Raw genomic sequence first — 24,534 nt, forward strand, 5'->3', positions numbered from 1 at the left:
TTCACTTTGGAGCTGCCTGTGTTAACTATGTATAATCATATCAAATTAAATTCCTATTAAATAGGTTTTCCATTTTTTTCTATTTCAAAGTAAGTTGCATCAATGTACTTGGTGAGTGGTCTGGTTTTTCACGCGAGATTTCTACGAAAATAGCGCGAATTCGATCACAAGTATGGTGGTCTTCCGTCCAGCTGTGTAAGTGCGACTGCCTCATAAACAAGGTAAGAAGACAGACCACAAGCTAAAGTATGAATTCTATCAGATACTTATAACGACATGAAACAAGTCAGAACAAGCTCAGCCAACGTTTGAATTCATTTTCTAGCATGTAGCGATAATTACCAACTAGGCTAGTTCTGTAACGGGGCTAATTTCATGTAAAGTTCGTGTCAGTTGATATACTCAATGATTAGCTTGTTACCAGTAACCTGTAAGTCTTAATCAACGTTGTCGTCGAAGGAAATGTTTGCAAATGACACTTTTGGGTTGATATTCGTTGTTTAAAGATCAGCCTGAAGCTAGGCTTTATGCTAACATTGTTAGTGCACAGTTTCTTTCAGTTTCGTTTTGCTTTAAAAGAGACGTTGGGTGCCCAAGATGTCTAAACGGAAAAGCACTCCTGTCAATGAAAACTCCAAAAAACGAAGAAAATCTGCGGTGGAAGGTGATGAGGAGGAGGGAGCCGTTGCTGATAGTGACCAGGAAGACCATGCTTTGAATAAACGGGTATGCAATGTCATTGCCCTGCAGAAAGAAAAGCTTTTTGTTTTTTTTTGTATCTACTTGTACTTCGTATTGTTGATTTAGATATACCAATTACATTTATCTTAGAATGCAAAAGATAAGCAATGGACATAGGCCGTTCCTTTGTGTGTTACACAGTATCGTGCTGCAGTCATTGACATATATCACACTTGCATTTAGTTTCAGTTAGCCAGTGATCTGGTTAGTGATGCTGGGATTGTGGAAAGCATCACGCTCAGAAACTTCATGTGTCACTCGCTGCTTGGTCCATTTGCCTTTGGTTCCAATGTCAACTTTGTTGTTGGCAACAATGGAAGTAAGTGTGTCTCCTCAATTGCTGGAATGATCAGATAATTTTTTTTAATTATATTAAAATAACTGGTTTTGTTTTGAATCAGTTCTCCCTTTTTTGATAAGTATTTTACCCTCTTTAACACGACTCCTCACATGCCTGTACTATGATCACGTGTCAGATTGCCCGGTTGAATATACATTTTGTATTTATGGCTCACATCAATATCGAGCCTTTGCAGGCTAATTTAATAAGCCTTTTTGTTTTTAACTGCACAAGGTGGTGGTTATTAATTTTTTTTACTTTTAATATTGTTTGTCAGTTTTTACAGAAACAGTTGTAAAATGGAAAATATCTTTTGGAAATATTCTGAATTTAAAAAGAAAACAATTTTACATTTCGCTAAGTTGAAAATGTAGAATTTATGTATGAAAATGACTCTGAGGCATACACTCGACTACAGTTTTCATAGCAGCATTATTTTGTTTTTATTTTCCTACCGTTTGATACTGGCCTTCACAAAGATTCACAATCAGTCAATTTAGTCTTTGACATGTCTTAGTCTGTTTCTACTACATATCACACATGAACACATTCTGCTCCGCTATCTTCTATCACAGTTCCCTCTGTAGATGTCTATCTTAAATTTATCTGATGATTGCGTGACTTTTCAGCCCAGTGGTCTTAAGTTAAGCAGATGCAGTTGCAATAAATGAAAAACTAAAATTCCGAACCTGAATGATGGGTTAAAATTGGTTATCGAATTAACATGAATCTAAGTAGAACTCTCTAATGTAACTGTCTTTGTGTAACACTTGTTTTTTTTTTTGTCTTCCATATACCCCTTGAAATCTGAAAAACTTTTCTCTATGTGCAAACTGCTTGTAACAGGTGGAAAGAGTGCCATTCTGACAGCTCTTATAGTTGCCTTGGGTGGGAATGCACAGGCTACAAACAGAGGATCGTCCCTCAAGGGGTTTGTGAAAGAAGGAGAAAGGTAAACAAACTGTGAAATGCATTCTTTTTTTGTCGTGTTGTCTCTCAGACAGTATTTTATTGACTTGTTGGATGAATAACACGGCTACTTTGCTGACTTGCATTACTTATTGAGAATGTAGCTGTTGTCTTTCCTTTTTTGTGATGGGAAGAATTGCATGGTGTTTCCCTTTTGATTTCCTTCGTATAGTTTCGTTGAACTTAATAGATTCACAGTGCATTCCTGTTCCCTCAGTGCGGCTGATGTATCGGTCACCCTGCGCAACAAAGGACGGGATGCTTACAAACCTGAGGTGTATGGCCCTGCTATCATTATAGACCTGCGAATAACACGAGAGGGGTTAAGAACTTACAAACTCAGAAATAAATCAGGTGGGCCATAAAGACTTATGGGTTTCTCTTTTTTTTCTTTTCAAAGGAACCCTGGCACAGTTGGATACAACCAGTTGCAATACATTTTTGGTTGCATAACTCGTGCCTCATAGTTGTTTCAATACCTCTGCTCGTCTAGGGATTCATAAATGTACTTTTCGTTCTCTTATAGGTCAGATTATTTCAACCAAAAAGGAAGAGCTCATTTCCATTCTGGACAATTTCAATATTCAGGTATGAGACATGTGGGTATTGTAGGTTGTTGTCCATACAAGCCGTCTCAGGTGACAGATGATCCACTATAGTGTACTGTAAGTGCAGAATGAGTGTTACTTAGATGGTCTTACTTTTTTTCCAAAGGTCAACAATCCCATATCAGTTCTCACTCAGGAGATGAGTAAATACTTCCTGCACTCCAAAGGAGAGGGGGACAAGTATAAGGTTTGTTTGAAGTTAGTGTGTCATTCAAGCCATACACCTTGCCATGTCTGCCAAAATTTTATGGGTCCATTAAGGTATACAGTGAATGAATCGCATCCATTTCTTTGGTCCTCTTACTTATTCTTTAGCATCACCCTAGAAGGTATAAGTAAGCTTTGGGTAAAATATCTTGATGACTTTTGGTTAATTAGGCCAGACCGTGACCTTTTTTTTATGAGCTCAACTGAGGTTGATAACATGGTAGACACAACTTCTTTATGAGCTTATTAGCTATAGCACTTGTTGGAATATGGATTTTTCCATATTCCAATGGTTGTTGTATGGTTGTTTTGTCATTTTTATCTATAGATGAAAGCAGATTTAAAGCTGTTTTATTTTTTATCCTGCAGTTTTTTATGAAAGCCACCCAGCTGGAACAGATGAGAGAAGACTTTGTTTACATCAAAACCACAAAGCATGTAACAGAGGATAAAGTTGGGCAGCACAGTGAAGTATGGACTAGTTTCACTTACAAAGTTACATTGAACTATATTGATGCAGAATAATGTGGACTCATTCATATAGCATTATTTATACCCATTTGCCTTAAAGTTAGTACACTTTGCAACCATGCTTTATATGAGCATGCATGTTTTTGTTGCTCTAAATAGTGCTTGAAAGACTTGAAGCGAAAGTACCTGGAGAAAGAAGACCGTTACAAGAACTTGGCATCGCTTGATGAAATGCACACCAAACTGGAGGAATTACAGAAACAGATGGCTTGGGCTTTGGTGAGAAATTCATTTTAGTCGTTTACAATACCAACATGCTTCACTCGGTCCTCAGCCCTTAAGAAACTGTGTCAGTACAATAAATGGTGAATAGGTCATTTCAAATATTAATGTGCATTAAATGGTGCAGGTGGCTGAGATGGAGAAGGACTTTGAGCCAGCGAAGGAGAAGCTGCAGGCAGACAGACGTTCCACAGAGAAATATAATGAGAAAGTGGCTGAATGGAAGGTATGACACAGCTGTGGTATACTCATAACAGTATTTGCTTCTCTGTTGTAGCTGATGATAATTCTTAGAGCTACTTTCCTTTTTGATAATTTTTTTCTTATTTCATCACGCAGAATAAAGTTGAGCAAGCAGAGAAGAAATACAAGCAGATTCAGGAACAGTTGGAGGGGATCACCCAACAAGTGCAGGAGCTTCAGCCTAAATGTGCTGAGCTCAAGGCAGAGGCCCAGAGACGTAACGGCCTTCTCAAGACCAGCGAGGTCAGTTCGAGCAATGCATTATCCAATTTTGTATTGTTTCTTTTGTGGGCACCTGGATCTAACAAATGGCCTGATGTAAGATGCTTACCTGACCAGAGTTTTGTCGACCAAATGCATGTTTATTGCCAGTAGCGAAGTAGTAGTTTTCCTGTATTTATACATTTGCATATACATAGCATTTGATATTTTTTGTTTTAGGCGATGTATGGCAGATCACATATCAAAGATGCTTGTCATGCAACTCTGTAATTGGCCAATGTTTTAATCCTTCATTTATGCGTGGGCTCCAGGTGACTGTCCACAGATGCAGAGCTAGCCTCAGGGACTTGGAAAAAGACAAAGTTCAGCTGTCCTCACGGATAAAAGATCTCAGACTAAGGTATGACTTTTAATTTTGTTTTCATCTCTTTAAGTCCTCCAAGTAGGCTTTTTTTAAACACCTATTCTTCTCTTTAGCATCAGTCAGACAACAGGTGCAGAAAGCCAGGCGAGGGCAGAGCGTGTGGAGCAGATCCAAGCTGCGTCGGAAAACCTGAAACATCAGATTTCAACTCTAGGCCAGCAAATCGATCAGTATCAACACGCCAACAGCCGTGCCAAAGAAGAACAAGGAAGGATGAAGTAAGGAAATACTTTGTGCAAAAGGGGGATAAATCCTCCATTCATAGCTATTAGGTGTGGGTCCCTGAGTCCCTATGTGAATCCAGTTTGTATTTCTTGATGTTCTTTTGAATATGTTAGTCAACAGAACTGTTGATTTCCTGTTCATCAATAAAAAAATGTCTCCTCAGCAGGGCCAGAGGAGTAGTTCCTCTTAGATCAAAGCTTTGGTACATAATTGGCCCATTGTGATTGCTAAATAAATCCAGTTAAGAAATGATTGATCCATACCCTGGTTTCACTCTAGAGTACAAATATCTAATATATTCTAAAATATAAATATTCTTTATCAAATTAAACATTGACCACCTTCTGTCTCCAGGAGAGAGTATGAAGTGCTTCAGAGGTCCATTGAAGCCAACAAAATAAACCTGAGGACTATGGAGAGCAGCCGATCTAACCGGCTCCGACGCTTTGGAGAGCAAATGCCGGCACTGCTCGATTCCATCCAAGAAGCTCACAGAAGGCGTCAGTTCAAGCAAATGCCCCGAGGACCTCTTGGTAAGACTCGGTACTCACTTTTTATGCACGCTTTGGTTTATTAGCACTTTGACTGCTGTAATTCACTTAACTCTGGTATCCCTCTGGGCTTCTGATTCTTTATCGGGACAAAAAGGCACAAACACAGTACCCCTTGTGGTTGCCACTTTACACTGGCTCCTTGTTATATTTTTATTGTAAAATCTTCCTGCTCACATTTAAAGCCTTAAATTAGCACCAAATACATCTCAGACTTCTCTACCAGGTATGTTCCCTCCTGAGCAACGAGATCTGCAGACAGTGCCCTGCTGCTATTACTCTCAGAACATAGCTTGTGACAAAATGAGATCAATCCTTTTCCATTAGAGCTCCCATCTTATTGAACTGTTTTCACAGTGACATCAAGCACACCACGTCTGTCACTACCTAGAAATTATTTATTTATTAATCATGGATTACAGAACACTTTGATAGATACGTTGTAAGATGTGTTCCTTGTCTTGTTGAAAGCTGAACAATGCCAACACCTTGGTGTAGTTCACTTTCTTTGTCATGAAGTGGTGTTTAACTCATATTTAGCTCTTTTCTAGTCTTCTTCCTCCTGTGCCAGAAGTCCAACATCGGAGCAACATATGTGACGTAGAATTCCTCTTACTTAATCTTTCTTCTCATATGCCCTTCCCTTCTATAGGTTTCCTTATTAGTCTGAAGGACCCAGAGCAGGCCCTTGCTGTAGAAGTATGTCTTAAAGGCCAGCTACAGGCTTTCACATGTGACAACTACGACGATGAGAAGGTGCTGCAGGGCCTCATGGCCAGAGCGTTTCCTGCAGGCCGTAGGCCTACAATTGTTACCAGCTCTTTCATCCCACATGTCCACGATACAAGAAGGAGGTGAAGTCGGCTACAAATTATACAAGAAATATAAACCCTTGTTTGAATTTTGATGATGTGGTTTTTAAAGCCTCCGACAAAGAAAAGATAGCGTTGTATAAATTCTATTATTGTTATTTACAGGTCTGATATTATAAATATAGTCCCTACTGAAGCAACAAAAGGAATGACGACACTTTGTATTTAGCGATGTTATATTCGATACTGCAACACAGACCAAAAGTGACCATTTAAAAGGTTTAGAAACCCTGTATTTATTATTCTGCAGGATTGGTTTGGAAATGATACATTTACGATGCTCATCTAACATATTGTTGGAAAACATAGATTGATTTTTAGTTTGAGGCAAAGATAAATGGAGGTGAAAGTAAGACGAGATTTACTTGGTATGAAATGTAACTTCGACACAACAAAAAATGTTTATAATGAGATTTATTTTTTTTGTCTCTTTTCAGGGGTGTGAATCACCCTGATTACCCCTCTGTATTTCAAGCTTTGGAAATTGAGGACCCAGTTGTGGCCAACTGCCTCATCGATCAAAAGGGCATAGAGAGTATTTTGCTCATAAAGGTAACATATAGTTGATGCTTATTTCAGAAGTAAACGATCAGCAAAGATGGATTTAAATGTGTATTTTGTACTTTATGTTTTTATGGAAAATTCCACCTGAGATAAGACTTTGAATGACCTCTTGAAAAATGTCATCTGCACACAGTTTTTTTTTTTTTTTTAAAGTTTGATAAAAATGATTAACATAACTGCCAAAAACATGTAAACGCACCTATTGAAATTGCCAGTATATCTTACTGAATATTTTCTATGTGCTATTCAAATGTATTGAAATGAGTTTTGTTTTGTGCGCCTGCGTGTTTAGGATCGCACAGTGGCTCGAAGAGTGATGCAGGGCAGAAATCCCCCCATGAACTGTACCCAGGCCTTCTCTAAAGACGGCGATCAGATATTCAGTAACCGTAGTTACACTGCTGATCAGACCAGAGCAAAATATCTCTCAGGAGATGTTGAGGAGGAGATCAGGTGAGGGTCATGGTGTTTAAAAAAAGATTTCCATGTGCATCACTTGTGCAAGAATAACAACAGCAGATATAAAAGTCTGAATTGGTTAGCTCCAGGTACGATATAGAATAACTGATTTCATAATAGCATTCTACAGATAAAGCTGTTTTTTTTTTTTTTTGTTTTGTTTGTTTGTTTTTTTCATCCCCTACCATAATGTTCTCACTGTCAGTGTTTTCTTTTCTTTTCTTTTCTTTTTCCGGTTCCTCTCTCAGGCACCTAGGAAGGGAGCTGGAGAACCAGGAAGCTCAAGTAGCTCGTTTCAAACAACAGATGAAGAAATTGGATGAAGACATTAAACAAAATGATGGGCTGCTGAGGAGAGCTCACAATGAGCAAAAGACCACTAAAGTAACTGTCTATACTTCACTTGTGTCTGAAGTGAATGCAAAGTTGAATTCACTTAAAATAAGCATCATTCCATGAAATTTCTAACAGCCAATGATACTGAGATGATATAATGGCCTTAATGTGTTTACCCTTGTTAGTGCAGGACATAAAAGCTCATTCCCTTTGATAAATAGGGTTTCATTCATCTTTGAGTGCAAGTTGCCCGTAAATGCCCATAATGTTTCTTAGATTCTTTTTCGCAGCATTATGGGCATTTATATTAGTTACAAAAAGCCCAAATAAACAGTTTCAATATCAGTTGGAACATGGGAAAACAATGCTGCTGAATCATCAAATGGACACCTGTATCAAATTTGACTCTGATACGGAGGTCATTTGCTAATGAATTTTGTATATTTGCTCTAGGACAAGGCCACAAAGTTGCAGCTTGAGCTGACAGACCTACAGAATGTGGAAGAGCCTCAGTCAGAGGACCTCAGGCCTCTGGTTTGTACAGATAATGTTGCAGATAATACATGTTTATCCCATATACTACTCCCACGTGCGTTTAGTGCTACAGATATACTTCGGCAACCAAAGAAACTCATTGTAAATTTCTTCTAATCCCCGGTTTAACAGGAGGAGGAGCTGCAGGAGGTTATTGCAAAGATTTCAGCTAAGCGCACCGAGTACGAGGAAGCAAAAACCCAGATGGCCGGCATCAAGGCCGACTATGATGAGGCAGAGCAAGAATACAAGCAGCACAAAGAGCAAATAAACACTGTCGCTGAAGGGGCGGAGTCAGTCAAGGTAAATGCTGTTCATTTTACAGTAAATAAATCTTACTGTTGGGGGGGGGGGGAGAACATTTTAACATTTTAGATGTTATAATCCTACACGAAGAGCATGCATAAAAAGCAAAGCATGAAGACATATAATATTTGCATATGATTTTGTTGCCAAATAAGCAAGGCTGGACCTGAATGTTCAATTTGGATATTCCATTTGTTAAGTAAATTCTTGAATTTATTTAGCTACGGATTTTCCCAAAATTCTTCACTGCCTTTTTTTGTTCTTTTTAAAAGCCTCGTGACAACTTTGTAGACAGACGGTTTACTGTACCGTCCCACGAAAGCTGGCAGGCACACGTCTCTACTTATCTACTCTGTGCGGCCTGTGGAACAGATCAATTAGCCACAACACTGTACCGCAGCTGTTTGCATACATGCTGTGTATTTTTTGTGATTAATCAGACAAGCTGTGCAGTGTGTGAGAGAGAAAAAGGAAGAAGACATCATACCTTTATGTGAGCAAATTATTTTGGATGTGAAAACAAGCAAACTAGTGTCACTTTGTCGCATCTGTCATTTGGTCATTTCAGTCCCGTTTAGAGTTCTCATCACCTGCCATCGCATGTCGGCTTCCAGGTGATGTTCGTCAGATTATGTTTTATCCTCGACTGCTTTGTCCCACCACAGGATGATCTAAGTAAAACTGACCAGGACGTGATGAAGTGCAAACATCACAAGAAACACTATGATGAGAAACGCAGTGCCCATCTCTGCAACATCCAGGCTCTTGAAGCACAACTAAAAAGAAAGGAGGAGGAACTGGAGGTATGTCTGATTTTTACTGAGGATGAGGTTTTACTTGTTTTTTCCCTCCTCAACCAGAGAGTTAGGTGTTTTATTTTAAGGCCACCGCTTGGCTTAACCAATTTTCTATTCGGTCATTTTGGGATCTATCAGCAGGGTTAATTTTGATATTAAGCCTTTGTAATTATGATTTAACTGTTTATCCATGCTGGAGGTTAAGCACCTTAAAGTTTAAAAATGAATTTTTGATCCAGGCGTCTGTGGCTAAGGCCACTAAGATCGTCCCGGAACGTATTGAAGTCCGTCGATCAGCCAAGAGTCTGGACAGTGAGATCAACCGCCTCAAAGTGAAGATTACTACCCAACAGGAGCAACAGGGGGACCGTGAGGAGATTGTCAGGTATTTTGCTTTGAGTCTAGCATCTGTTAATGGTCATATTGGACTGGGTGGTATACCAACTTCTTCATTTGTACAGCTATTTGTATTCAAAGAATGTGAAATTTCACAGTACCATTTATACCAATATAATTCAAAGCTGTCTTTGTACTCTGTAAAGTCATCTGGGAGTGTTTATCCTCGTGCGCAGGCCCACTCCCACCTTTCTCTCTGGTTTTCAGCCACAAGCTGAGCTGCACTTGATTGTAACTGCTCCTCAATATTGCCAAGTTTTTTTTTTTTTTTTTTTAAAGGAGCCATGTAGTTGAAAAGTTTTGAGAAAACTTGGAAGGGTTTAATTCAATTACAGTTATCTAATTATATCACATAATGTTTTATGTAATAATTCAAAGTGCTTTCGTATGAAATACAGGTATAAATTCTCACCATTCAGCCAAGAAATGAATGTTGGTTCTTCTTATTCAGCTGTATGCGTGACAATATTTTAAAGGTTCCTACCAGTAAGCATTGCCATGTACATGTTTTTCATTTTTCTATGTCAAATGAAGCACTTCCACATCACCAAATATCAAATGGTTCTCTCACCATATTCACGCGTCTCTTTGTTACATCAAGGCAGTACCAAGAGGCGATGGAGAACTACAAGAACATGTCACAACAAATGAAGAACCTTAACAGTTTCATCAAGAGCTTGGACAGTGTCATGAACCACCGACTCCAGGTCTACGCTGACCTTAGGAGGTAAGTGCTGAATCTTAAGCTCGTGTAGCAGCGATGCGCCACAAATTTATGTGTAGTGAAGTCAACGAACTCTTCTTGAAAATTAGGAAGAGGAATTAAGTTTTGTTTTTATTTTGTTTTTTCCCTGTAAACCTGTAAAAGTAATGCACTTTACATTTTTTTCCTTTTCTCTGTTGTTTAAGGTTCCTCTCAGCCCGCTGTAAATACTATTTTAATAGCATGTTGGCTCAGAGAGCTTACAGTGGAAGCATGACCTTTGACCACAAGAATGAAACCCTCTCCATCTCAGTAAGAACATTTTATTCGTCACAGTGCACTTCACACTCATTTTTCCATTCCTAATGTACAGAAATGAACTATGAATATCATTCATTCTCTATTTTTTTTATTTTTATAGCAAATCGATGCAATGAAAGTAGATTTGCTGCCTGTTTACTCTTGTTGGGATTTTCTTAACATTTTAATGTGCAAGATGCTGAATCACCTAAGATTTTTAGTAAATTATATCCTACTGCTGTTCACATGGTCATTCAGTCATAAGTCATATGCTCCCAGACTTGATTTATTGTTCAAGACTAACAATGTTTGCTTTTCCAATCCTGTTAAGGTGCAGCCAGGCCAAGAAAACACGGCTGACCTGAGCGACATGCGCTCTCTGTCTGGAGGCGAGCGCTCCTTCTCCACTGTTTGTTTTGTCCTCTCTCTTTGGGCCATCACGGAGGCGCCTTTCCGCTGTCTTGACGAATTTGATGTTTACATGGTAACAAGACAGTTTTATTGATGTTTTATGTTGGGCTGTAGATGCTTGCTGAAAGTCCAAACTGCAATCTGAGATAGTCATCAGAAATCACAAATAGACTTGAGAAAGGGGAAGAGGATGTCACGAGACAAATCATGCACATGTATACTTGGCTCTATTTAAAGATAATGATGTCCTGAATCCTTTGTTTTATCAGGACATGGTGAACAGGAGGATATCTATGGACATGATGCTGAAGGTGGCTGCTGGTCAGCACTACCGACAGTTCATCTTCCTCACCCCACAAAACATGAGGTAACCACTGACGCAACTTCTGTTTATTTATCCGTGTGTCAAGGCAGATAGACCACCCAGATGTGTTTTATTGTCTCAAGTACTGTATATTCATTTGAGTAAATCTGATTTACTGAATCTGATGGACTAAACCATTCAGGGTTAAAGGTTGTGTGACTTCACTGTGCTTGACTTCTTTTAAGAGCACCATCCACTAGAGCTCTGGGAATGTCTTGATTCAAAGATGCTTGCTGATGCAGATGTGAACAATTGTGCATCGATGCAGTGACAGGACGTAATCAGCCTACACAAAGTTATATACAGTTGTTATTTGGTCATTCAAACACACCAAATATTTATAAAACGGATATCTGGTCACGCACCAGATTTCACAAACTTACCAGTAATAAATTAACTAGATGACACACACGTTGCATGTGATGGCTGCCTCGCAAAAATGCAGTACTTTAGAAATACAAATAATATGAGGAACCGCACGAGCTGGCTTCACCCTTGACTTCTTTCTGCAACTTCAAGATGAATCGTGAGGCCAAATAATGAGCTGAGAACTATGAAGGCGCTGTCAAGTTTGTGCTCCAACTCTGAGAGATTGAAGAAATTCACCAAATCCATTGCCACTTTCATGTCTGAGAATCTATAGACTCATTAGGCCATAGAGTTGCCTGGGTTACACCAGCTGTTGAAAACCTCCATGGTGTAAGCTCCCGGCACAAACGTCACTTTACAGAAACGGCTACATGAGCACTACAGTCAAAACTAAAGCCCAGGCACAGGATTTGGTCGGTAAAGCTCGTTGACTGTTAGTAGCCATTAGTCAGCTTGATCTAATAATAATACCATGTTAATAACTTTACAAGCCATGTAGCATGTCATCACAATGCGTTTTGGATATTTGGTTATGTCTGGTTCAGAGGTTGCGCTAGACTTTTTCGTTGTCTGTCATTTTGACTGACAGGGTCGTAAAAATCCCGTCATAATCTATTTTTACCCGTCGTTTTGATTTTAAAAATGATATAAACTGTAAGTACTGAAGTTTAAATGGACTTGAATTGCGTGCCCGCTTGTGCGTAATCAAATGTCTCAAGTGGGATTGCTGCAGAGGCTGTTGTCATGAGGTTTTGGCCTATTGCCTCGGACAGACGATTTCTCATGGCTGTTTTGATGTTGTTCTGAATCTGCGCTCTGCTGCCACACTGGAGACTGGAATTACAAGCGCCACTTCAGCCAAAGTTTTGAAATCAGGGAACATTTCTCCAAGTGAAGTGATCAGAAGTCGACAAGACTGAACGAGGGAAGCCATCGAGGTCATGCGTCAAGAGAGACAATGGCTAATTATTATGCTCACGCGCCACCAAGTGGCCAAGGGTGGGAATTGTAATCTGTCAAAATGACAGATGGCCTTCAGATTTTTCTGTCACCGTTTTTTTAAGAAAAAAAGAAAAGGTCAACGATGGAAAATATTCAGTCAACGCGACCCCTGGTCTGGTTATACAGTCATTTGAGGATGCAAGATGTTCATATGCATCTTTACATGCAATTTATTATTACCAGTTGAATTTCTTGAGCAAAGATTCATAGCTTTATTGTCCACATAATTTAAAAAGCACATTCACATCGTCTTCTTTTTTCCCCCTCCAGTTCTCTTCCAGTGAGCGAAATCATTCGCATCCTCCGTCTCAAAGATCCAGATCGCGGGCAAAATGATTCTCAAAGACGGCAAAATGAGGTCCAATAATATCCAAGTTTACCATTTAAATGAGGTGATAAGACTTTGCTACGCTGATGACTGTTTTTAGGGGACCGTTATGACGTTGAATAGATTCAGCCTCATGTTCTTCACTTAATAAGTGCACTAAAGTTCTAAGGAAGGTTTACTTTGGTTAGGTGTTTTGTTTTGTATGTGTTAAATGTGTGGAATTGTTTAACTGAATACGGTTACAAATAAAAATATTGTAATCATTAGCAAGCACTGGTCTGAGAAGTATTTTTAGCTTTTGTCAACAACTCAACCCAGAAGTGATCCTTCCCTCCTGCTTCTTACATTGTTTCCTTTTAGTAAAATGATCTCGCAATGTATCAAAGATTAGAGAAGTTTGTTTTTCAATTTATACATTGACATACTTGTCAGAGTGTTTGATAAAACTTGTTGTAATGCAAATGTATCTCATTACTCTCATTTAGGAAAAAAAAGAAAGAGATGAAGTGTATAAAATCATACTTACAGGGGTATCACTGCCAGGAACTGGCTGAGTCAGAAGATCAAGGTGAATCGTGGGATACACTTTGCTCTGAATACTTTTTAGAAGCAGGATGAGAATAAAATGCGAATAAGTGCAATATGTGTTGCAAGTGGCATTGTGAAGGTTCCCTTTACTGTTCATAGCCACAGTTGTGCTTCCTGGGACAGGCCCACTCTGTCCTTAGCTGTACACCTCATCCACTAACCCTGACATTCCACTTCAAATTCCTGAGCCCTTTTGAGGTCAGCCCTGTTAGGAGGAAGGATTTGCACCTTTAAGGGCTCTGTGCCAAATCCCCCACACAAATCAGACCGGTGGAATGTATTTCCACTCATGCACATAACGCCTGTTGACAACATACCTGACCTCCTGAGAAAACTGGCGCCTTTTAATGCATCTCTGCAAACTGCAGTAAGAATTTAAGATGAAGCCCAAATCTCTTCCTTCGAGGCTGTTTGACAGGAATTCAGCAGCATCGTCAGGTGAGACTTTCAGTGGCCGTGCCGCAAAGTATCAACGGCATGTTGATTGTGCAGATTACTCAGAGAGGCTTGATCAGCCTCCCAATGACGGCCAGCAATTATCTGAGGACAGCGGACAAAATGAGAAGTGGCCCAGAGAAATGCATTTTGCTTTTGCACAAGAGCGGTATGAGCTACTGATGGATGATGAAGCAAAAGAAGAGAAGAAGAAAAGGAAGAAAGAGAGCTACAAAAAAGTAAAGAAGGTTGGTGTTCCTCTTATTCGTATCGAACGCACTTGTGTGTGCCCTAAAAAATTCCACTAGTTGTTTTTTCTGCTGTTTTGTGGGTGTGTTAATGTGTTTACATTATGGCAAACCCAGCGCCAGTTCATCTCAGCATGGTGACCTAAATTCTGGGCTCACGTTGACCTGGTCACACGAAGGCCAGAGATTATGCTCACTTAAGACATTTAAAGCTTCATATGTGTGGTCTCTGCTGCAGAGGAGACAACTCAGAGAAGGAACTTAAAGCCCCGTCCTCAGTCATTAATCAGCCCATGGGTGTATCTTTGTTAGTCTGCTCTTCCCTGTTGATGACTCTTTAATTGTGGAGAAATCCTATTACATCAGTGGTCTGTTTACTAGATGGATTACTTCATAACCTGTCACCCCCTTTGATATGTGGCAAAGGTATATACACTGCTTCATTTTATGTTGATGATTAAAAATTGCGAGATGGGACAAATTAATATTGAACAAAAGTTTATACAAACTGGTGACATTTCATATGATCTGATCAAGTTGAACCAAGATGATGATAATATTCACCTTCACTTCAAAGATTAGGAATTGTACTGTGTGTCCTTGTTAAAGTTTCTCACTCCAGAGGCTTGGCTCAATTATTTAAAGTTTTCCTATTTAGGAGTCCTATTAAGAGGGGAGTCCCAACAAGAGACAGGACGTGCCTTTCAGACTGAATGTAATTCAGCTCTCACCAGTTACTGAAATGTGTAACAATGTTGAGTATGAAGTCCTGAAAAGGCGAAACTCCTTACAGTTTCTGCAGCAACTCGAAGTATGAGATAATAAACTGTATCATTGATTTATAAAGAAATATGAGATATAGGAATACAAGAATACTAAGTTACCAGTAACCAGGTACAATTAGATATGTTTATCTGTTCATTCATGTGTCAAATCTAAAATGAGGATTACCTGCATTGATGTACAATCTTATGGGCAATTTAACTAGTAGACAGAGTTGTATTTACATACTTTGAGAGATTAGGTCTTGTTAAACATCTGACTTCCTGTTTCCGCAGCAGCCCTTTCCTCTGTCCTTTCCTGTGTAGAGCACACAGGACAATGGAGTCCACATGACTTCTGGATTTATGTTTTAGGCAGGAGTAGAGTGTTCCTCTCCTACTGTGCTATTGTTCTGTACTAACTTGTATTTAAGCCTTGAAATCATGTCCTGCCTCAGATCTTAATCGCATAATATTATGACCTGGTTCTGCTGAACTCACGCAGGATTTATCATCTGAATACTTTGGGACTGAACATGACTGTGACTTCAGTGTGTGGGGCAACAATTTAACAGTTGTCTTCTTCTTTTAGAATGTCGGAAAGGCACTGCGCTCCACCTGGAAGTGTCTAATGCTCGGATTGTACAATTTTTCCTTCGGTTACTCTACTCCTGTGACAATAGCTGCTGCTTTTGTCCCTGACTTTCACCCCAGCAGAAACAGGACCTGACCTGAACTGAACTGAGCCGAGCTGCATGGATCTCCTCCAGCTTTGCTGTGTAGATGTACGGTATATACATCTACACAGATATAACCCAAGGACCCTGACCAAAGACTTTTTATATGTCTATAAAGTGTGTGTATTTAAAATAACATTGTAACACATGTAAGCTTAAAAAGATTGAATCACTTATGTGTTTGTATGCTGATGGCCGCTAAGTTTTAAAGTTATGCCTTGGCAAAATTTTGGAAACGCTCCAGTGTTATCAATATGTTATATTCTCATGTCGTCTTTTATTAATCGCATTTGACCTTTTTTATGTTGTGATATGTTCTCGTGCCTTGCATGAGGGAAAAAAAAAAGACATCTGCATCTATATGTGGCTAATAGAGCCTCTATAGATCATAGAAATACACATAGTGTATACAAATTCAGCAGGATCTCTATGTTGTTAATGCACTCACTAACCATTAGCTTACACTGAGAAATCCATAAGTGACTTATTTCACTTTCAGAATGGCCTTCATCAGTCATCTGGGTGGGCTGTGCATGTGTGCAGAGGGATAATGTGATCATGTGGCACCTGCAGCAGGACTGCAATGAGTATGAAATGAATCTTTAGATAAAAATGAGTCGGGAGATTCTTGTTGAAGATGTTTGGAAGATTGCGTGTAATAAAAACGAGTTTAAGTTTTCATCTGATGTATGTTAGCATAGCTCAAACACATGAAACAGAAAAGCAATAAAATGGAAAACAGTTTGAGCTTGTGTATTTTACAGTTGTGTACTTTTTTATTTAATCTTGGAGGGACACGATTGGTCGCTTGCTTCTCTTACGTCATTATTGTGCGGCTTCCACAATTCTGCCTTGTTTACGTTGCACTTAGCTAAGCTACAGCCCTACGTGGTCAGTTTTGGTGTTTTTATGAAGATGACAGACCAGAAAGTAGACAATATCAGCTCGATCCCCATCGATGGATACAGCAATTTGAGGATAACATCGATATGGACGTTTCTCATGTCTGTAAGTTTATTTTTATTCCTCCCATTTGAGAGGCTGGCAAGCTTAGCGTCATGTTAGCTGTCACAGCTAATAGACCAGATTACTTTGGAGGGGTTTAAAACGTTGATTTTATTTTGTTCAGTGAGCAGTTCTGCTAGCAGTTGCATGTGTTTTTGCGGTTTGCAGGTGCAGTGGTCAGAGCCTTGGCTTATCGGGCTCTTGGTGTTTCACGTTGTGTGTTTGTTCCTGACTGCGGTGACCTGCAGATACTACAGAGCTCAGATCTGCCATTTCCTGCTCATAGGTACGTGTATCAGAGCATCCCTGCAATGATCAGCGTAGTAAGGACTTGTTTTGAGAATGCTCAGGAAATCCGAAGTATACCTTGTTTATGGGCAGTTGGAGAGAAATAATTCAAGTGTGCAGCATCTGTCACTGCAACTCTGAATTTCTTCCCTCCCATTATGCTGTATGTGACAACTTGCAGAGCAAATCCCATGTACCAAACACATGAGCAGAGAGGCTTTCCTGGTTACTAGTTTGAGAAGGAAGTTTACCAGTACCAATAATAGTGCTATATGCTTGTACTCTTAATGAGCGCATTGTATGGATACAGGAATTTAAACAGTGGGGAAAGTGACGTGATCATTGTTGAACTTTCCAGCAATTTATTTAATTAAGTAGTTAGCAACTTACTGTGAAATGACATTCACATCACTTTTGTCTGAAAACTGGAATACCATTTTTATCTGTTGTATCAGTTACATATGAGCTTTGCAAAAGTTTAAGGCACCGCACATCTTTAGGCCACTCAAGCATATTATTATTTGGCCTGTTGACCTTCATTTAATTTCAAATAAAGATGCTACTTAATAGCAAAGGCTGAGAAATACAGATGAGCTCAAAGCCTGACTTTTAGCTGATAGGGTGTCAGTTATTCCTGGATAACGTCTTAAGATTTGTTCAACAAAAGCTAATCTCAAAGATACATTTTCAGATGCTAGCATGGAAGCGGGAAGGTAACGATATTTTAGTGTGTGTTTCCACTCTGGACTTTTCATTGTTAACCAGCTGACTTCTCTCCACAGTCGGCCTGGTTTATAGTGCTGAATATCTTAATGAGTTGGCCGCCATGAACTGGAGGTAAGAAATCTGTTCACATGTATTTTTGTTGTATGATTTGTATCAAGTAATGTAGTTAAGATAATAACTTTTTTTTATTTATTTTTTTTTTTTATTGTTTGCAGGTACTTTTCTAATTTCCAGTATTTTGACTCCAGAGGCATGTTCATATCACTGGTCTACTCGATTCCACTTCTGCTCAATGCAGTCATTATTGTGGTACGTTTCCATCTTCATCTTCCAACTGTATCACATCAAATGAAATGTCAAAAAGACTCGCGCACAGCATGTGTGTGCAGAGTGATCACCTACTCATGTGTACGTCCTCGTGTTCCTCTCTGACAGATGGTGTGGGTGTACAGAACCTTTTCCACCATGACTGAACTGAAGACACTTCAGCTGAAGAGAAAAGCTCGCAGAGAAAAGAGTGACTGATCCTTCTACATTATGTCCGTACATGGGCTTCGCTTGGAGGAATTTAGAACCTCTCCTCTGCTAATCCTGAATTTTGGAAAAGCAAAGCAAATTCCTTTTTATGACTTTAAAAGGATTGTTTGCTCGGGTCGATAATATTGGGAATGGATGTCTTTTTCTGGTGGTGGCTGTTGAAAGATGCTGCAGTAGCAATGTGAAGACCAAAGGACACGTAGTGTTTTGTATTTGACGTTACTTTAAAGTGTGCAAGATAAAGAACTTATTTTTTTTCTTTGATAAATTTTATGTTGCTGTTGATTCCAAGGCCCTGAGTATTGTTTTGAAACTGTAAAAAAAAAAAAAAAGCAGCACATAAACCACAGAGACAAGAAGAAAAATTTCGCCGTTAGTCTCCAGCACAATGATGGTGGATGAGGCTCCATAAAAATCCATGATGATTGCTCTTTTTATGTCGCTATACTTTTGTGTGTAAGTATTCGTAAAATCCACAAAGGGGTGAAACAAATGCTTTTATAATAATTGTACTTCAGATGATACAATTGTTTTCAGCTCTTGAGGAGTGTACCTCTAGTTCACTGCATCTCACAGGAAATCCGGTAGGCGCTCCTTTTGGCCCTCATAACATGAGCTGTCAGTATGTCCTCAGGCACCGCAGGTCCCTGTAAGGTGGGATGTTTCATGAATGCCCTCTCTGCATGTTTGGATTCAAACCTCCGTATCTCTCTGTACGCACTCTGCGGGACTCCAGCCAGCCACTCTCCAGCTCTAAAACGTGATCCTTCTTCCTCTGGGGTAGGAAGAGCCAGTGCATCTCTTCTCAAGTCATCTCTTCGCACATTTTCAGCTGTCCTCCGAGACAGCAGCATCCCCCGTTGTCACAGAGGAGGCAGGAGAAGGCTCGAGCGCAGACACAACACTGGATTTACAGTGGAGGATTTTTTTTTTTTTTGAAAAAAATGAATTTGTTGATGTAGAATCACAAGTTCCTTTTTGCACCAAACTATCTTCTCTCTTCTAAAGCAATGGCACCTTCATCACCCACAATGCAAATCAACTCTAGCTGTTTGGTTGGGGCATGCGTCGGAGATCCGGGTGCGTTATGTCAGGTGATCGTCTCAGGCAGTGTAAATGTATCTGTTGAACTGTTGAAAAGAAATTTCCATTGCAGTACATAATTAAAATTACTACCGGTCTGTAAATGTTATTTGTTTGTTATTTTTCTTATTTTTAAGCAAAGTATAAAGCAATCATTATTCCTTCAGAAAAATTCCCTGCTTGAGAATGATGGTGCTCCACTAGACGGCAGCATGGGCTAAATGACGTTGGACCTGCAGCTGCCTATACCATGGGAGACTTTTCCCTCAACTCGCACTCCATTTTTCACTTGTTATCTCTGTCGGGATTTGACAGGACAGCTTACCCCAACCGCGCTGCTGTTTTTATTTGATCTATATCACTTCTTATTTGTTTTTTCAGATGAATCTGATATACGTTTGCATACTTTGCCTACATTCATCTGTCAGGATGCATTAAGTTTGAATGTGGGCGATTGGACTGCAGTCACTGAAAGTTATCAAGTAGGATTGGGAGGAAGAGGAATGGGTGTGTTGTTTAGTCGAAGGTGGTGATGTGAGTGTGTGGAGACTCAAGTCTCTGTCTCGTGCGTAGGAGGCTCCTCCTTGACAGCTAAAAAGAATAGATCACCCCCAAAGACATTAGGCCTGTAAAGCTTGCACTCTGACCTCTCTTTGGTGCACAAGAGCAGGTGTTAAACACACACAGACGTTGCGTGTGTACCACACAAGCGTGTGTCACCACGTTTTTATGGACATCTCAATTGACGCAAACAGCTCGACTTCTCCGAAACATAAGGTATGTATAAGTGAAAGATTGAGTATAAAAGCACCCACCCAAGTTTGAGTGGGCTGTTTTCCTCTCTTCACCTAAAGACTGGTGTGAGTTGGTGTGAAACGGCCAAACTCACCAGTTCATGTATCACAAACAAGGCTGCTTTTCATTTTTGTCATGTCGAGCAGGGCGTTGCACGACATCTAGTCAGCTGCAGTCCTGAGGGTGAAAACACTTTGGATGAAAGAGAAAACACCTGTTTAAAGGAGGTGCGCAAAGAGGAACACAGTATTCACGAGGCAGTGTTGTGGAGGTCAATATAGAGCACAGGATGTACTGCACTTTGAGTCAAATGAGTTGCAAGATTCAAACAATATACATTAGATTAAGTTTGATTTGGAATTTAAATCTAAAAGTTGAAGAGAGGAGAAGCATAGAAAATAGTCCCGATTTCTGGCATAAGATGTCAATGAAAGGGTAGGAATTTTTCATGAACATCCATCCTGCCATGTGTCAAAGGCACTCCTGGAAAAAAGCAACCCTGACCCTTGCTAAGTATTTCCAGACCATTTTAGAAAGATAATCGATTCTAGGCTAATCAAAAGCAAAGGAGAGTTTGCTAAAACATTACTGATAAGATGGGCACTAAATGTAGTAAGCTGTTGTTAGAGAAAATATTTAACGGTGCAAACGTTATAATGGAGCATTAAGAAACGTTTAGGGGAGCCTTGCCCAGAAAATGACATGCTTATCAAAGATTAATCATATGACATGTGAGTCATGGCTAGGTTCACACAGGTTTTGTGAAGTCAAAACTTTATGGGGGGAAAGGGCTGAAGCATTTAGTTATATAAACCACATGTTACATGTGTTTGATTGACTGAAAAAATTGTTATGCTGATCAATGTCATGTGTTAGCATGGGTTATTGTCACAGTGATCATCACAACGTGAAGTTTTTCCATTTTGTTTTCCTTTCACAACCTGTATAATTTATTAAGAGCATCCCATATTCATCAGGTAACATGTTAATGGTTGTATGATGTAAACACAGTGAAATATTATCCGTCCATCTATTTTCTATACCTGCTTAATCCAACTGTCGGGTCCTGGGAGGGCTGGAGCCTATCCCAGCGGTCATCGGGCCACCCTGGACAGATCGCCAGTCCCACTTTATACATGTAAACTTCAAATGTGTTCTTAATACAGCCTTTTTTCATAAATCTGTGTCAGACGTACATTAACATCTCCCCTTGAAATAAAGATCTGTGGATTGATGTAAAATTAGTCTGCACAATAGACTTTATAGATGATGGACGTAGCCACCAGGTCTGAAAAGTGATGTCCACTTGGCAGTGCCTTTTAAGTGCAGTACCATTGGGGATTACTAGGGCTTTACTCTAAAACATCTCTGATGTCAATAGACTCGAGTTCAAAAGTCATTCTTTCTCATGAACAACTAAATCAGTACATTTCTTAATTATGCCATAGATTAAATTCCCTCTACCTAATCATCAAGCTGAACCCTGGTCTGCGTGGACTAATCTATCCTACAGGCCTGTTTGAGGCCTATAGGACAAACTGACAGGAGTAACTGAGGAGCTGCTTGCTGCTGAATAGACAGAAAACAACATGACTGTTTTTTTAAGGCCCACTGTGGGTAATTTAAGCACCAAATTTTGCCAAGGAACACAAAAAAAAGTTAAAAGCTTTTATTGTCTATCGGAATACAATGTTAAAGGATTATGTAATGTATCATCAGAGTGGTCAGATCCCTTAGACCAACCTTAAAGCTGCCCATTCATCATCTCAATTTTTGAATGATGCAATGGAATTATTTTTGGCAAGACAGAATAATTGTCATTCAGTAACTATCTAGTTTGTATTTTTATCAATTTTTTTGATAAAATATAAACTAGGTTTTCTGTGTCTTGAAAAATGCTTTGTCTCCTGTGATGCACTGTGCAGTTACACTGAAGATGAGCACCTGCAAGCCATTCATACAACTCACAGATGTCTCACTTTGCTTAGTCAAGATTGATTTTAAACTCATAAAGAACATCTCTGACACAGAGACATGAGCGATGTATCTCTCGATGATGTCTTTGATTGTGCTGCATGTCAGACCAAGTGCCAGTGAATCCTGAAGTACATGTTTTACTCTGTACAAAAGAAAGAGAATAAACAGATGTTGTATAGGCCACTGTGAGTTTGTGTCTGGAGCACAAAGAGGAAATGAGGACAGTGTTTTCCACCTTCTGTCAAAATGTTCTTTCGGCCTCTTTCTATACAGTTTATTTTGGCTCCCGCTGAGGATCTCAACATCTGTGGTTGTATAATCGACTGGTAAAGATGTTTGGCACGGACTTTGTGTTTATTTCAGTGTTATGCTCATTAAGAGCAGTTCCAACCACTTTTGCACAAATCTTGCAAAAGTTGTGGATGTACATTCCTGCACGCCAGAAGGGCTTAAATGTAGATTGAGTAAGACATCAAATATTCCCGTTTCACTGTGCAAAAAGATTTTTTTTTTTAGGTTTGAGGTTTGAATTTTAAAGGTGTTTCATATGACCTCACTGGTGATGGAAAAGCAGCTGAACCTGCAGTCTGATCTCAACTCAGAAGATAGTTTAACAGCTTTTAACAGCTTTACAATCCTCACATGAGCATACTCTCACAGAGTAGGATCATATGCATCTTTTACAGGTGTGAATACATTTCTAAACTACAGTAAACATGTTTGTGAATACTTATATCAGAATTAAACAGATAGATACAGTGGTGCACAGAAATGATGAGGGGCTGGATGATGTATTTTATACTTTTAGCTGAAGACATGGTGGTTTGACTTTTGAGAAGAGTGGGGGTGTGTCTGTAGTGCTTGAATGCACGCCGAAAGGAAATAAACTCAGGCGCTGCGTCACCTCATTCTGGCTCTGAAAAGATTTATAGACGGGAAACATTAAACTAAAACACTTACAATGGGCATGTATCATTTAAAGTGAAAATAAATGTGTTGAACAGGAGCCATAGCATGTCACTCTCATTGTTCTTACTCAATTAACATATTAAGGTATGTCCATCAGTTGCATTATATAAGTTATTATTGAGAAAATTTGCTGTATCAGTTTAACAGCATCTTATCACTTTGACTTGTTAAGTGGAGGGTGCTGCTTTCTACTAAAGAGAATATGCTGATCGATAAAATGATCTTCTTGATATGAATCTGACTCACTGGAACATCAATCCAAGACTTATAGGACTGGCTCTTTATCAAAATAGCATTATGCCCCCCAAAAATGTAGCGTCCCCACTCCCAACACAATAACTTGAGATTAGGTCATTACCTAAATAGTCTGTCCCCAGATTGTGTTGTAGAATATTGCAAGTATTTCTGAGGTGTCGAATTCCACTTTGAGGCCTGTAGTGCCGAGCACCGAAGGCGGTCTGCTTTAACCTGGTGGGGGGGGTTGTGTAATAGCAGCTGGTTGAGTCACACTGACTGAGCATGGTCTGTAATGCAATAAGGAGAAGAAAGACAGAGCGATATATGACTCACTCAGTGTGTGCTTATGAATATGTCAGTGTGATATGCATGATTATATAGAAATATTTTGGTATCATGCCCAGAGGGAATGTATAAATCCAGTTACTTTCCACTTAAGATTAAAATGCAGCCACCAATTTACTTTTATTTGTGACAAACAACAGTTTGAAAAGTCATACAACATGACATTTACAATACACTCAAAGTTTGAGCTGATGAATCCCATGCTACATCAAATACAGGATTTAGACTAAAAGCCACAGAGGGCTTGAACTCATGAGTCACTCTTGTACTCATATCCAGTGAGTCATCACTCAGCCTGTATCAGTTTCTATAGTCCACAGAGAGGATGATCACCTTCTTTCATCATCGTTACATTTTAGATTGGCTACTGGAAAACATTGTGATAAATAATGGAATTCTAGCATGACAGTGTGAGGTTTTTAAAGTGAAGTTGACCTGTCCCTCATTCCTGATAATAATGATAATTTTCACAATTCCCCTATGTTATTGATTTAAAAAAAACTCACCAACCAAATAAAATTTTACTATTTGAACATTTAAGAACGATTTCACACAATTTTCCTCTGATGTTGAGAAATTATTTGACTGGATAAGGAGTTAATGTTATTACAAGGCATTGGGGGAAATGACAAAACACAGCACGGGGGCCAAAATATGAATTTGGTTGCGGTACGTAGCGATAAATCAGAATCTGTGGAAAGAAGACAAATCAAAGACAGGAAGAAGCTTGTGTGAGATTTTGCTTTAAAGTCAGAAAACTGTGCTCTGAGTAGAAGATG

At 39.4% G+C, this 24,534-nt stretch overlaps 2 protein-coding genes across 2 annotated transcripts; both read left to right on the forward strand.

Annotated features, from left to right (window-relative positions):
* The first annotated feature begins 144 nt into the window (after positions 1 to 144).
* LOC142374866 (structural maintenance of chromosomes protein 6) lies at positions 145 to 13,294 on the forward strand. The gene is made up of 27 exons (XM_075458710.1): positions 145 to 221; positions 551 to 726; positions 925 to 1,060; positions 1,928 to 2,033; positions 2,268 to 2,404; positions 2,577 to 2,638; positions 2,765 to 2,845; positions 3,235 to 3,336; positions 3,496 to 3,615; positions 3,746 to 3,844; positions 3,958 to 4,104; positions 4,395 to 4,483; positions 4,561 to 4,725; positions 5,087 to 5,265; positions 5,936 to 6,137; positions 6,593 to 6,707; positions 7,012 to 7,172; positions 7,427 to 7,562; positions 7,968 to 8,048; positions 8,181 to 8,351; positions 9,020 to 9,157; positions 9,391 to 9,536; positions 10,149 to 10,274; positions 10,457 to 10,562; positions 10,882 to 11,034; positions 11,231 to 11,328; positions 12,967 to 13,294. The coding sequence occupies exons 2-27, from the start codon at positions 598 to 600 to the stop codon at positions 13,061 to 13,063; spliced, it is 3,282 nt and encodes a 1,093-aa protein (XP_075314825.1). The 5' UTR covers positions 145 to 221; positions 551 to 597; the 3' UTR covers positions 13,064 to 13,294.
* A 3,308-nt stretch (positions 13,295 to 16,602) lies between these two features.
* tmem18 (transmembrane protein 18) lies at positions 16,603 to 19,541 on the forward strand. The gene is made up of 5 exons (XM_075459463.1): positions 16,603 to 16,801; positions 16,967 to 17,084; positions 17,869 to 17,923; positions 18,028 to 18,121; positions 18,248 to 19,541. Exons 1-5 carry the CDS (start codon positions 16,703 to 16,705, stop codon positions 18,335 to 18,337), a joined length of 456 nt encoding a protein of 151 aa, XP_075315578.1. The 5' UTR covers positions 16,603 to 16,702; the 3' UTR covers positions 18,338 to 19,541.
* Positions 19,542 to 24,534: the final 4,993 nt, after the last annotated feature.

The sequence above is a fragment of the Odontesthes bonariensis genome, chromosome 24, assembly GCF_027942865.1.
Source record: "Odontesthes bonariensis isolate fOdoBon6 chromosome 24, fOdoBon6.hap1, whole genome shotgun sequence".
Lineage (NCBI taxonomy): Eukaryota > Metazoa > Chordata > Actinopteri > Atheriniformes > Atherinopsidae > Odontesthes > Odontesthes bonariensis.